This window comes from Pelophylax lessonae (assembly GCF_965119305.1).
Source record: "Pelophylax lessonae genome assembly, chromosome: 10".
Lineage (NCBI taxonomy): Eukaryota > Metazoa > Chordata > Amphibia > Anura > Ranidae > Pelophylax > Pelophylax lessonae.
The window spans coordinates 209,728,294-209,742,379 of record NC_138777.1 but is presented as its reverse complement, the minus strand read 5'-3'; the positions used below and the strand labels follow the sequence as shown (position 1 = coordinate 209,742,379).

The following is a 14,086-nucleotide window of genomic DNA, read 5'->3' as shown; positions in this document are numbered from 1 at the left end:
CTAGTCTCTAAATGATGGGAAAATCCAAAGTTTTTACAGTTGTCACTGAAGCAAGAGGAAATCTTCGAATGGAGAGACGTTTCAAAGACAGCTGTTACTTTTGGAAAGAGATCCTCTCATTCCCTGTGGTGTCCCCGGGACAGGAAGTGAGGGTAAATCTCGCAGAGGTTCTACATATTGCCTGCTCCATTTTTAAAATGGAAAAATTTGATTTTTGTACCCGCCATACCTGACTTAATTCAGTGACGTAGTGTGATAATAAGAAACCTAGGGCTATACTGCAGCCTACAGGAGACATGGATACTAGACACATGGCAAACTAAAGGCAAGCCCACTTGAGGCTATAACCCCTCCCACCTCATGCCTGCCCGTAGTAAGCTGTCGAATAGAGGGGCGGAAAACCAAAACACACACAGGTGAACCAAATCGACTGAGCAGGAGGGAGGGGTTATAGCCTTAAATGGCTGGCTTTCAGTTTCCTATGTGCCTCATGTCCATTGCTCCTGTAGGTGGCAGTATACCTCTATATTATGTAAATATCATTAAGCTGTGACCCTCAGTGGATAATGGAGAAGATTCAGGTTCAGATCCTGTTTGTCAGGTTATAGATCGTTCATCTGAAATGTATTCTTTGTATCCTTTGTTTCCCGCTGCTCATTAATCTGTCTCTGTTCTGTCTCTAGAGCAAAGAGTAGAAGATGTGAGACTCATCCGAGAGCAACATCCCACCAAAATCCCGGTGAGTAGAGCAACGCCACACTTATCCTGTTCTCCGGAGATAACTCTTCTGTAGAATGAACATACAGACTTGTATCAAAGAAATGTACCTTCACGTGTGATTCTTCTTTCCTAAAACTGATATTTCTGTGTTTGGTACATGCGTCTATATGAGGGATTCCCACCATCCCTGTGCTGAGTTCCTGGGTCTGTACACCTGCTGTGCCCATTATAAGGGGTCTGCACCATCCCTGTGCTGAGTTCCCATGTCTGTACACCTGCTGAGCCCATTAGGACGGGTTCCCACCATCCCTGTACTGAGTTCCCGGGTCTGTACACCTGCTGTGCCCATTATGAGGGGTTCCCACCATCTCTGTGCTGAGTTACTGGCTCTGTACACCTGCTGTGCCCATTATGAGGGGTTCCCACCATCCCTTTGCTGAGTTTCCAGGTCTGTACACCTGCTGTGCCAATTATGAGGAGTTCCCACCATCCCTTTGCTGTGTTCCCAGGTCTGTACACCTGCTGTGCCCATTATGAGGGGTTCCCACATCCCTGTGTTGTGCCCATTTATGAGGGGTTCCCACATCCCTTTGCTGTGCCCATTTATGAGGGGTTCCCACATCCCTGTGCTGTGCCCATTATGAGGGGTTCCCATATCCCTGTGCTGTGCCCATTAATCAGGGGTTCCCACCATTCCTGTGCTTAGTTCCCAGGTCTGTACATCTGCTGTGCCCACTATAAGGGATTTCCACCATCCCTGTGCCCATTATGAGAGGTTCCCCCCTATCCCTGTGCTGTTTTGTTAGAAGCTTGGCCATCCAATCTCTATCTAAGATTGGGATGTCATTTTTGTTTGGAATTATTTGTGCAAAACTGAAGGGAAGACCTTCAGGATGATCGCCCCGATTGCGGCAGAGGAGGAAAGATCTTCAGTGATGTCTTTCGTCAGTCAGTGTTTAGCAAATTTCCAAGATTTTCTCATCTCACATGTTCGTGTTACACGCAGGATTGTGTTGCTTAATTCATGCAAATGAATCATATGCGTCCGCTGTGGTTTTAATAGCCAGAAGCAGGAAGTGAAAGAGATGTTAAAGTGGAACTCCAGTCACTTTTTTTTTTATTACGTTTTCAGTAAAGCGGGAAAGAAATAGAACTGCTCTCAGGTGTTCACTGCTGTCTGTGTCCTCCCAGGGGAGACTCACCCTCTCTATTTTTTGCATTGTTAAATCTGACCTCCGGCATTCCCTTCAGTCTTGCACAGTTGTAGCGGCTCCTCTCCTGGACTGAAATTCCTTACTCTGATTTCACTGCACACTGTGAGCTTCTCATAATGTGCATCAGAAACTGCAAGTCTCATAAGGCCCACTTCATTTCCTGGCTGGAGTACGTCAAGAATTTGTTGTCACTGCCCCCCCCCCACTTTATAATCATTGGGAGTTGTGCTGTGCTCAAACCAATCACTGACAGCTATGACGGGCTGAAGGGGAGTGGTAACACAGACTGATTTTATGAATTCCTCTTCATGTTTGGGACTGTTGAAGGCAGGGTGCCCCATGCCAAGGTCTTTTTTTGTTATAATTCCATCATTCTTTGTGATCAGTTTAAATGCTAATAATGCTTAGTTGATTTTTCCTGTTTTTGTTCCTTACTCACCTGATGCCCCATTTTTTTTATTCCAGGTCATTATCGAGAGGTACAAGGGGGAAAAGCAGCTGCCGGTGTTGGATAAAACCAAATTCCTTGTTCCAGATCACGTCAATATGAGCGAGCTCATCAAAATCATCCGGTGAGAATGAAGGATGACCCTCCTAGAATGAGTCTTCACTGTTAATTCAGACTGAACCATTTATAGGTTGATGTGGAACTACAAGTCTCAGCATGTCCTGGCAACTCCCAGGTTGGCATAGTATGCTCGGACCTATAGTTCAACGACTGATATAATCAGAGGCGTAACTAGAACCTTCAGGGCCCCGGTGCAAGAAACCATGCAGGGCCCCCCAGACACCTGGCCGGGGCCCTTCCCTTTAAGCCTGGGGCTCCTCCCACTCATCCTGGGGCCCTTCACTCTCGTTGCGGGGCCCTTTATTACGGTCCCGCAGTGGGACCCTTTCACAAGTTCTGCAGTTGGCCCAGTGGGGGGGGCAGGGGAGCACACAGGGGCCCAGAGATAGCAGAACACAAGTGAACTGGATAGGAGTGTCAGGGGCAGCATACAGAGGAACCAATCTCCTCCATTTTTCTCCTGCAGCTACAGGAGGAAAAAGGAGGACAGTGGTTTCTCTACATGCTGCCCCCGCCGCCCCTCCTATCCAGGTATACAGTGGAGCTGCACGGGCCCCCTGAAGCTTGGGGCCCGGTTGCAGTTGCAACCCCTGTAGTTACGCCCCTGGATATAATACTATGTATCCAGATGGCTGTGGTCACCTGACCTTCACCTATATGAGCCTGTTGGCCATCCCATTCAGAAACCATGGGCTTTAATATATAGTGCCGCCCCTTTGCAATTAATATGAAGTTGCCCCCCTTTTGTGGCTATGTCATCCTCCATTCTTCTGGGAAGACTTTCACAAGATTTTGGAGGGTGTGTGTGGGAATTTTTGAGGTCAGATACAATTGTTGGTTGGGAAGACCTGGCTCACAGTTGGTGCAGTGCTGTATCTTGGCCTAGGCTGACAAGGCCCAGGCCTAGGGTGGCACTTTGCAGGGGGGGGGGGCAGCAAAAAAGCTGCACCCTGCACGGAAAAAAAACAGCCTCCTCCCGCATTAAAAAAGGCTCCCCGCCTGGCTTGCGCTACACTTTTAGTATAGTGCCAGTCTTATGGGGTGAATTGAGCCTTTGGGCAGCAAACCGAAAATCAAATATCTTAAAAGAAAGGAGTAATCTTACTCATCCAGTGACATAAGGCTGCACTGATGAGGCGGCCACTGATGGCACGAGGTGGCACTGATAAGCTTCACTTATGGGCTGCACTGATGGGAACTAGGCGGCACTGATAAGCTGCACTAATAGGCACTAGGCGGCACCGATGGGCACAAGGCAGCACTGATAAGCTGCACAGATGAGGCTGCGCTGGTGGTCTGTGATTTACAGATGACAGGGTGGGTCATATTTAAATTAGGGGGTGCACAAGTTTAGTCAGGCCTAGGGCAGCACAAAACCTAAATACACCACTGAGTTGGTGTTCCAATTCATCCCAAAGGTGATCAGTAGGGTTGAGGTCAGGGCTCTCTGTACAGGACACTTTAGTTCCTCCATACCGAACTCCTCACACCATGTCTTTATAGAGCTGGCTTTGTACACAGAGGCACAGTCATGGTGGAACAGAAAAGGGTCTTCAGACTGTTACCACAAGGCTGGAAGAGCACAATGGTCTCCAACGGTTTTGTATAATGTAGTATTAAAGCGGAGTTCCAGCCTGTACAGAAATAAAATTTAAAAGTCAGCAGCTACAAATACTGTAGCTACTAACTTTTTAAATAAAGACACCTACCTGTCCAGGGTTCCTGCCATGTCGGCACCGCAAGACAATTCGTCTATCCGTTTCGGGTGCAGGTGCTGGCATTGCAACCAAGGGAAACCGGCAGTGAAGCCATCAGGTGTCACAGCCGGTTTCCTTCTGTGCATGCGTGAGTCGCGCTGCGCGTGCTGAGTGGTCCCCTCATCTTCTGGGACACACACGGGTCCCAGAAGGCAGCGGGGGGAGGAGGTGGGCCTAAAGCAATCGAGGAAATTACGTACCCTGCCGCGGCGGGGTACATAGGAAGTAAAGAAGAAGAACCATGGAAAAGAAGGTAAAGCAAACAGAAAAGTTAGCCAATACGGTTTTAGGATAAATGGATTAACTAGATGGCGCAAAGTCTTATATGTGGGTGGAATTCCGCTTTAACAGGACCCTTCACTGGAGACACCCAAACCCAATATTTGAAGGGGAATCCACATACTGTTGTTGATTGGGCCATATTGTGGATATGGGCTCCAGAACAAACAGAATAAACTAGATTGTGCTGATTTTTTTTAAAGGAGGCACACCTGAATTGTATGGCTGACATTCTTGCTTTACTATATTAAAACAGTATTAGGTCTATAAGTAAACCTTTATTATATTGCAGCTTACCAATTCTTAGATGCGGTGGCTGCATTAATTTTGTATTCTTTAGGCTTTAATCAGGTGATCCAGTCAGCAAGTCCAGTTTTTAAAAAGCTTAAAGCGGAGTTCCACCCTGGAATTTTTTTTTTTTTTAAAAAATACCCCCGGGACAGTCAGGGCTAGTACATTCCACAATGGCTAGCCTCTGATCTGTCCCGGGTTGCACTTACCTGTTAGGACAAATACTTACCTTGAAAAAGTCTTGTCCAGCGCTGCCATCTCAGATGTGGGCAGCTTGAAGCCAGCGCGATCCTCTTCTGCGTCCTCTTCCGCCTTCTTCGGTCCCACGATGCCCTGCGCCGGCCCCACCGTCACTTCCGGGCGCGTGCGTCATCCCTCCACAGCTTCTGGGCATGCCCAGAAGCTGTTTAGAAGGGGATGACGCGTGCGCCCCGGAACTGACGTCGGGTCCGGTGCAGGCGCAATGATTCCTGGGAGCGATGACGTTTAGCTCCCAGGAATCATTGCAAAGCGGAAGTGACGACGGGCCGCGGCCGAGGAAGAAGGAAGTAAGGTAAGTATATTTTCTTCGCTATGAGGTAAGTAAAAAAAAAATGCGATTAGCCATTTGTTTTTCAGGTGACCCGGAGCGAGAAGATGGAGGTAAGTATAAAATTAGGGTGGAACTCCACTTTAAGCTCCCTAGCAGATTGTATTAGTTTACATGGATGAGATAGACCATTTAACACTGGCAGGGGTGGTTAAAATGATCAGCTTTTATTTATTCATGTAAAACCTTTATCCCAATATGAAGAAAAGAAAACAGCTGTAAGACTCCTTTCACACTGGAGTTTAAGCGCTTTAGCGTTAAAGTGCCAGAAAACACTGGGGCAGTGCGCTGAATTTTTTTTTTAGAATGGTGGAGACGACATACGTATCCCCTCTGGCTGTCTGGTAGGCTTTAGGCTTCATTCACACTTGTCTGACTCAAACGTTGCGTGACTTTGGAATGCAACTTTGGTTGGTGCGACTTTGGCCCAATGATGATGGACAACTGTTGCATGTATAACATTCAGGTGTGACTTTTATGCAACTTTTGAAGGTTTACATTGCAATCTAAGGCACTCAAGTTGCATGAAAGTTGGACCAAAGTAGTGCAGAAACTTTTTAAAGTTGCTCATATTCGAACAGTTGCCATAAAAAAAAAAAAAAAAAATGTGGTGGGGCTTTAGTGTCCCCATGACAAGTCACACAAGTGTGAATGGAGCCGTAGGCCCCTTTCACACATGGAGTCTGTCAGGCAGACTCCGGTTTTCTCAGCGGGGGATCGATCCGCCGATCCACGACTGAGCAGGATGACAGCTGTGTGCTGAGACACAGCTCTCAGGTCCCCATTCTTCACTAGTCGGTCCGTTCCCATCCGATCCGCCAGACGGATGGAAAATAGGGTTTCCATCTGTCTGGTTTTGATGGATCGGATGTCAGCGGACATGTCTCCGCTGACGTCTGATGCCCCATAGAGATGCATGGGGTGTCCGTTCAGATCCGCCAAAAAAACTGATAGGCGGATCTGATTGGACTCCATGTGTGAAAGGGGCCTTAGGCGGATGGTTGGAGGGAGGGAGGGATAGGTAACAATATGTATTAATGCCTGTCTTTTCTGCCCATGTGAAAGGGGCCTAAGAGCCACTGGCATGACTCCCAGATGTAGGGCCATAATTGGATTTGTAGTTTCCCCACAGCTAGAGTGCAGGGGTTGTCTACACCTGGTCCAGGTAGCATCCAATGTGTTGCTTCCCTCTTCTTGATACATTATTTTTGTCTTTGCACCACAGGCGACGCCTACAGCTGAACGCCAACCAAGCATTCTTCCTCCTTGTGAACGGTCACAGCATGGTGAGCGTGTGCACGCCAATCTCTGAGGTGTACGAGCGCGAAAAGGACGAAGACGGCTTCCTCTACATGGTCTACGCTTCACAGGAGACGTTCGGCATGAAAGACGCATAAATGACATCACGGCTGACATTTTTGGTTTTATTTTTGTACTTTTTTTTTCTCCTGTTTTAAGTCCTTTGGGGAAAACTGCAACACAAAGCAGGTCTTCTCTCCCTAGGTATACAGTATGTATGTATTCGTGCTACCCCGCAAATCATTTTTTAATAATGGCTCTTCTCCGCTTTAAATTAAAAACATATGAAAAAAAAAAGTCATAACGTTTAATTTATGGTCCTTTTGTATAAAGCAAGTCAATACCGTCATGGTGGATGACCTAACTTTTTATTTTTATTTTGTATTAATGCTTGATTCGGGGCCATAGAGCATTTACACACCGTTGGCTACTTATGGCGTTCATGTAGCATGTCGTCTTTGTTTGATGTGGGGCTCCAGAGAAGCTGCATTTCTGGAGTCTGAATTAAATAGAAAGCCATCTAGAAATCGGAAACTAGTTTGGAATTTTTATTTTTTGTTTGTTTTAAATGTAACCTTTTAGAATAAAAGGACAGGGAGTTATATTAAGTGGCATATATAGGCTTTATAGAGGGCTGAACTGTAATCAATATAAAAGTTTGATTCTTGCTGACAAGTCTTTGACTGTTCCAGTTTTCCTATATTTTTTGCCTTTAAGTGTAATACAACACAAACTGCCAATAAAATGCTACCGGGTTTCAAAATCCTTACAGCATAGATGTAGTCCTACATAAAGTACACTGACATGGAAACATTATTCTAATAGTAGCTGTTGCCTGTATTTTTTATTTTGGTCATGTGACCACCAGACGCAGTTAGTTCCTCTGCATGGGGGACAGGACCGCCTTACTTGACCTATAGAGAGGTAGGGAAAGATGTTCCCGGTCTTCTACTTTGCAAGCTAGAAAGGGCTGGGGGGACTACAGGCACCCCTGTGCATCAGCACAGCATCCTGTCACTCAGATTGCAAACTGATTAGACCGACAAGGATCTATTTCTGTACTTGGCAAGGTCGGGATGTGCTAGGAAGGGAAAAAGACTGCCAAGATCACAAGGTTGCTAAAATAAAAAAAAAATGTCATACTGACAAAAGTCCATTATTAAGAACTATTATTTTTAGATGAAGCTCTTTTAATTATTGCCAATTGTGCTGAAGCTTTATGGATGAGGCCTCCCGTCTCCAATTGTTGATGACCTGGAAACTGTTTGGGGGAAGAATATTAGATGGTGGTACACTACAGGGGAATTCACTTTTTAAAGGTAATTTTTGTTTTAGTTTTGGATGGAGTAGGAGGGATTTAGAACCTGTCTGGTTTTTATTGCCATCTAGAGCTCTGTGGGGTTTGCCTGCACTCCTTACTGCAATGATGCATTTATTAGGAGCTGTTGATTGCTATATTTTTTGCTTGAATGAAGATTTTTCTACAGAGAGAAAGGACATGGAGCAAAACTGGGCAGGTAAGAGCGGTTATAGTTTCTAGGGGGCTGGCCTTCTATTTTTATAGTTAATTTCTCCTGTAGGTGGCAGTATGACCTTAGGTTTCCTTATTAATAAAGCTTTGTCCCTCAACAATTGATTTATTTTTTTATTTTTGGTAGAGTAAGGGAGGGTTAGAACCCCTATCAGCTTGTTATTGTCTTTTTTGTGGATTCTCCCCCATTTCCAGTCTTAAGGCCCGTACACACGCACCGATTGTTGGCCGTAAATAGTCGGCCAACGTCCGATCGGCCGATTGTCGGCTTGTTAGTATGATGCTTCCGACAACTAACTGCGAATTTTCGGCCGAAAAAAAAATCTGTCGTGCAGGCTATAAAATTCTTGTTGGCCAACAAAGAACGGCCGATTGTTCCTCAGTCAGTACAGATTTCGGCAGACAAAAATCAGATGAGCAAGACTGGGCATGCTCAGAGAAGAAAAAACACACGGAAAGTCAACCATCACATGACATCACTTCTGAAGTTGGTTTTTGTTGGCCGACAAAAGTCCAGTGCAAGTCTAGAGCACATTTCAACCAACACAACAACACTGGACAAAAGACGGCCGATCAGTTGGCCAACAATCTGTGCGTGTGTACGAGGCTTTAGTCAAGAAGAAATCTTTGTAACCCAACAGGAGTTCTGTTCCTTCCTTATTCTAGCCAAAATAAAAGAAATTTGGTTTGAGATATACACTTTATTATTTTTTTTTTTACAAATATTTAAAATAGGCATGAAAGACCAAATAATCTTTTTCTTTCAGCTGGGGTTTAATAAAACACTCCAGTCAGCCATTTTGGAATGATAACTCCACCTTTAAAATTCCATAGGAAAAGGACGTCCCTGTGTCCAAGGAATTTGTGCGCTGAACAGCCTCGTCCACAAAATGGCTATAGGTTGTAGACAGGTCCTCTTTGACCTTGTATATTAGATGGATATAAAAACTATTGCAGAGTTTAGCAATATATTAATGTGTTTTTTTGTTTTCTTCTCACAAGAGCATTTCAATTTAATGGACAGTTGTTAATCTTTTGCACCTCTGTTTTAATTTTCAGTTTTTAGCCTATAAATTATAGATTGGAGACCTGCTTAAATTCATGTTCTGTAATAAAGCTTTCTGATTTTATGTTTATTTTTGGTTTTTCTGTCAGTGTCTTCCTGTATAAATAAAGCTTTTTTTTTTTTTATATATATACATTATTGTACTGTGAATGAATGGTGTGCTTGGCTATTTTGCATCTCGGTGGGGAAAGGGTAGCTGGCGTTTTAGTAAGCACACTGAGGGCCGATCTAAATCGCCCCCATTTAATCAGTTCTGTATCTAACAATTACCAATTTTTTCCATTTTTATTTGCCTGTGCAAGCGGGGGAGATGGAAAGCGTTGTCACCCCTAAAGAGGAAGTGCCTAAACAAAGACAATCATGGCAGGATCACCAGACATTTTAGGTAAATCTGCAGATTTACAAAGCTGGAAAAATGGATTTTTGACTTACCATAAAATCCATTTCTCTGATGTTTGACAGACACAGCTCCTGATCATCTTGACCATTGGGTTATACTGCCCCCTACAGGAGTAGGACACTAGGCAGAAAAATAACTTAACTATGCCTATGGGCAGTCCCAGGAGTTATACTCCCCCTCTCTTATAGGTACTCAGTATTGTTACTAGCAGTGTCCGTCAATGAACATCAGAGAAATGGATTTTACGGTAAGTCAAAAATCCCATTTTCTCTTTCGTTCGTTGATGGACACAACTCCTGATCTTCCTGACCATTGGGATGTCCCAAAGCAGTGGGAACAGCAAAAAAAAAAAAATTCCCAAGGCTAAACTTTAGCCAACCAGGTAACAGGAGCCTACGTGAAAAACAGTACACCCCCAAAGAGGGAACAAGCCCCTTAAACAGCAGCCTGCAAAACCTTGCAGCCAAAAGAGACATCCACAGATGCCAACAACATCCACTTTATAGGATTTTGTGAAAGTGGGCACCGACGACCAAGTAGCCGCCTTGCACACCTGCGTTACTGACGTCTGATGACAGAAGGCCCAAGAAGCACTGAGCGCCCGTGTAGAGTGCGCCTTCGCAGGGAAAGGAGGAACCTGACCCTTAATCGAATAGACCTGAGTCACCATCTAATCCATCTAGAAATGGCCACCGGTGAAGTGGGTAGTCCTTTTGGAGGCCCATCCGTAAGCACATAGTGAGTCTGATGCCCTGTACACACGTGCAGATTATCTGAAGACTTTTGTCTGTAGACTTACCAAAACCATATAATATGAGGTCAAACCTAAACACTTTCAATTTGTATGCAATCTGGCAGGCCCTTGCACTACATAGAAAAGGTAAATCTGAAGACAAAAGTCTTCAGATAATCTGCACGTGTGTACGGGGCATTACTTCCTAAAATGATGTAGCTGCCAGGTACACCCAAATAGCCCGAACCACATCCAGGAAATGCAACGTAACTTTTTTAGGATGTTTTGGCCTTAAACACAGGGAAGGCAACACAATGTCTTCCTTCAGATGGAGATCAGTGACAACCTTTGGAAGGATGGACAGGGGAGAAGAACCACCTTAAAGCAGACAACTGGCCCTAATGGTACTTAAGGCCAACTTCTGCTCAACCCCTGTTGAAGGAAGGTCAAGACCCAAGCCGGCAAAAAACATTGAGGGTGAACACCAAGCGACTCGCACCATGAAATGTACGCTTTCCATGTACGACGGTAGATCTTCCTAGAAGTAGACTTCCTAGCCTTCAGTAGTGTAGGAATCACTCACCCAGACAAACCTCTATCCTTCAGCACCTGGCTTTCAACAGCCAAGCCGTCAACTATACAGTAAAGCAGGATGGAAGATTGGCCCCTGGGATAGCAGATCCTCCGAGAGGTGATCTCCAAGGGGCGCCGGCGACCAGCCGCACAAGGTCGGCGTACCAGGACTCGCGGGGCCACTAAGATAACCGGAATTCCTTCTGCCTTGATCCTGTACAAGAGTTTCGGCAGAAGCTTGAGAGGAGGGAAGGCATAAATCAGATGATACTGGCCCCAGGGGGCCACCAGCGTGTCTGTGGCATCTGCTAGCGGATCCAGTGGCTGTGCAACAAACCTGTGCACCTTCCTGTTGAGCTGGGATGCCAACAGATCCACCTTGGAGGTGCCCCACTAGAAACACAGCTGAAGAAACATCTCCAGGTGAAGGGACCAACTCCCCTTGGTTCAACGCCTGCCAACTGAGATAATCCGCCTGCCAATTTTCCAACCCTGGAATGTGTATGTGAACAAACCGCTCTGCCCACCAAAGAACGCTGGCTACCTCCAGGGCTGCCAATACACTTCTTGTTACACCCTGGTGATTGACATAAGCCACAGATGTGGCAATGTCTGATTGAATTCACACCAGACACCCCTGAATGCGATCCGTCCAGTGATTCAGGCACAGCCTGATCGCTCTGAGTTCCAGGACATTGAACAGGAGTCTGGACTCTTGCAGTGTCCAAACTCCCTGAGCGGACTTCTGACCCAGGACACCTCCCCACCCAGATAAACTGGCATCTGTAGTAACCACTGTCCAATACAGGGGAAGAAAAGATTTGCCCTTGCAAAGAGCTGGAGAGCAAAGCCATCGGATCAGAGACACTTGTTTTTCGGCTCATCTAGATTTGATTGTCCAGACTTTGGACACTTGTTCTGTTTGGCCAAGATCTCCATTTGCAAGGACCTCATATGGAACTGTGCAAACGGGACCGCCTCAAAAAGGTAGAAACCATCAGGCCCAGCACCCTTATGCAAGTCTGGCGGGATGACCACCTGCTGGACAGCAAGAGCTGAATCGCAGCATGCAACTCCTGGAGCTTGTCCATAGGAAGGAACACTCTGGCTAGAGCCAAGTCCAGAGCAGACCCAGATAGTCCAGTTTTGTGGAAGGAACCAGAGCAGACTTCTGATAATTCAGAAACCAGCTGAACTCCCTCAGTGTCCGTATAGTGATAGCCACATTGTCCATCAGAGCAGGAGGAGACTCTGCTCGCAAGACAAGGTCGTCCAGGTAGCACAGCACTGCGATCGCTCGCTGACTTAAAGCCAGCACCGGGGCCAACACCTTTGTGAAGACCCGAGGAGCACAAACTGATAATGCTCCCCTCCCACAGCAAAGCGGAGGAATCGTTGATGACAGACATATATTAGAATGTGTAAGTAAGCATCCTTGATGTCAATAGAGGCAAGGAAATCCCCCTGATGAAAGGATGCCGCAACCGTGCGAATAGACTCCCATTTTGAACTTCTGTACCTGCACAAAGCATTTCAAAGCCTTAAGATCCAGACTTGGACGCACCTTGCCTTCTTTCTTCTGGACCGTGACCAGGTTTAAATAAAACCCCTGAAACCGTTCCAAAGTTGTAACGGGAACAATCACCCCTTAAAGCAACAGGTCTTGCGCCGCCCCAAAAATGGGCTTGCAATCTGTTCAGGGACAGACGCACATTGGAAGGAAAGAACCTTCCCAGGGGGCAAGAACAAAACTTGATATTGTAGCCGAACCATATCACTTCTTGGACCCACTTGTCTTGCAGCAGGGGAGTCCACGGGTCCAGGAAACCAGCGAAGACCGCTGCAGCTTCCTCCATTTTTAAAGTCTCATGCACAGACACAATCAGTACATCCACCAGCGCCTTTTCGTGCATGACTAGAGATTGCGGCGGGGGGGGGGGAGGGGGTAGAGAGGCCTGCATCCACCTCGCAATCCTCCAGGGGGGGGAGGGACAGCTACTCACCATACCAGGAACCAGGCGGGCACTGCTCCAGACAGAACCTCCTTGTTATCGAAATAGGGGGAGGGGGGGCTGTCGGCGAGGAGGAACATGGTGGCACAGGCCAAGACCCGGTCGTATACAACCTCGCAAGGAGTTTACTCCCAGGCCAGCCCCCATCCGGTGGGGCTATGTTGTGGCTGACCTAGTGCAGAGCGGAGGTCTGCGCGCGCTTGCTGGCCAGACTGGGGAGACCACTGGATCTAGATTATCGAGCCTGTCGCCCAGTCCGGCAGTTGATTGTAGATCTCACAGGGAAAAAAAAAAACAGGAGAAAAAAAAAATCTAAGAAGAAAAAATTGCCAGGACTGGAGATCACAGCAAGGAACTAGCTCCTTACTCCTGACTAGGCAGAAAAAAAACTGAGTACGTATAGCAGAGATGGGGGAAGGGGGGGTGGGGAGTATACCTCCTGGGACTGCCCATAGGTGTAGTCAAGTTCTTTTTCTGCCTAGTGTCCTGCTCCTGTAGGGGGCAGTATAACCCGGTCTGCAGTATAAACTGTCAAGAAGATCAGGAGCTGTGTCCGTCAATGAACGAAAGAGAAGATTCATTTTAAATATTAAATCTACGAGAGTTAGTGACTGGGTTTACATCTACTTTGTTTTTATTCTATTTTAAGAGACATTAGCTGCCTCAGCTTTCGAGAAAGCCAACCTCATGTCTCTATCTAGTTTTCAGTGTTTTTGCACACTCAGAAGCCGGAAGACCGTGAGCTAAAATAAAACTACTCCGCTAGGCCGTGTTCAGGATCTCCCATGTTCGATTGGTCTTCATCCAAACTTTGAATGGTGGCTTGGCATTCCCCAGTTGCCTCAATGGATTGGACTTGTTTTTCCAGCACAGCCCAAAGATGCTTGATATATTGAGAACAGGAGAATTCAGAGGCCCAGTCAACATTTCAAACTTGTGTTCCTCAAATCATTCTTGAAACATTTTTGGGGTGTGGCAGGTAGCATTATCCTGCTGAAAGAAGCAACTGCCATCAGGGAATTTAATTTCCATAAAGGGGTGTACTTGGTCACCA

The 14,086-nt window shown here is 46.3% G+C and overlaps 1 protein-coding gene across 1 annotated transcript in view; it reads left to right on the top strand.

Moving 5' to 3' along the window:
* Positions 1-7,014, top strand: part of MAP1LC3B (microtubule associated protein 1 light chain 3 beta) — a 36,314-nt gene extending 29,300 nt beyond the window's left edge. Inside the window, exons 2-4 of the mRNA XM_082270904.1 lie at positions 684-739; positions 2,400-2,506; positions 6,644-7,014. Coding sequence (XP_082127030.1) covers positions 684-739; positions 2,400-2,506; positions 6,644-6,815 — 335 coding nt within the window. The 3' untranslated portion in view covers positions 6,816-7,014. The remainder of the gene's footprint in view (positions 1-683; positions 740-2,399; positions 2,507-6,643) is intronic.
* The last annotated feature ends 7,072 nt before the right edge of the window (positions 7,015-14,086 follow it).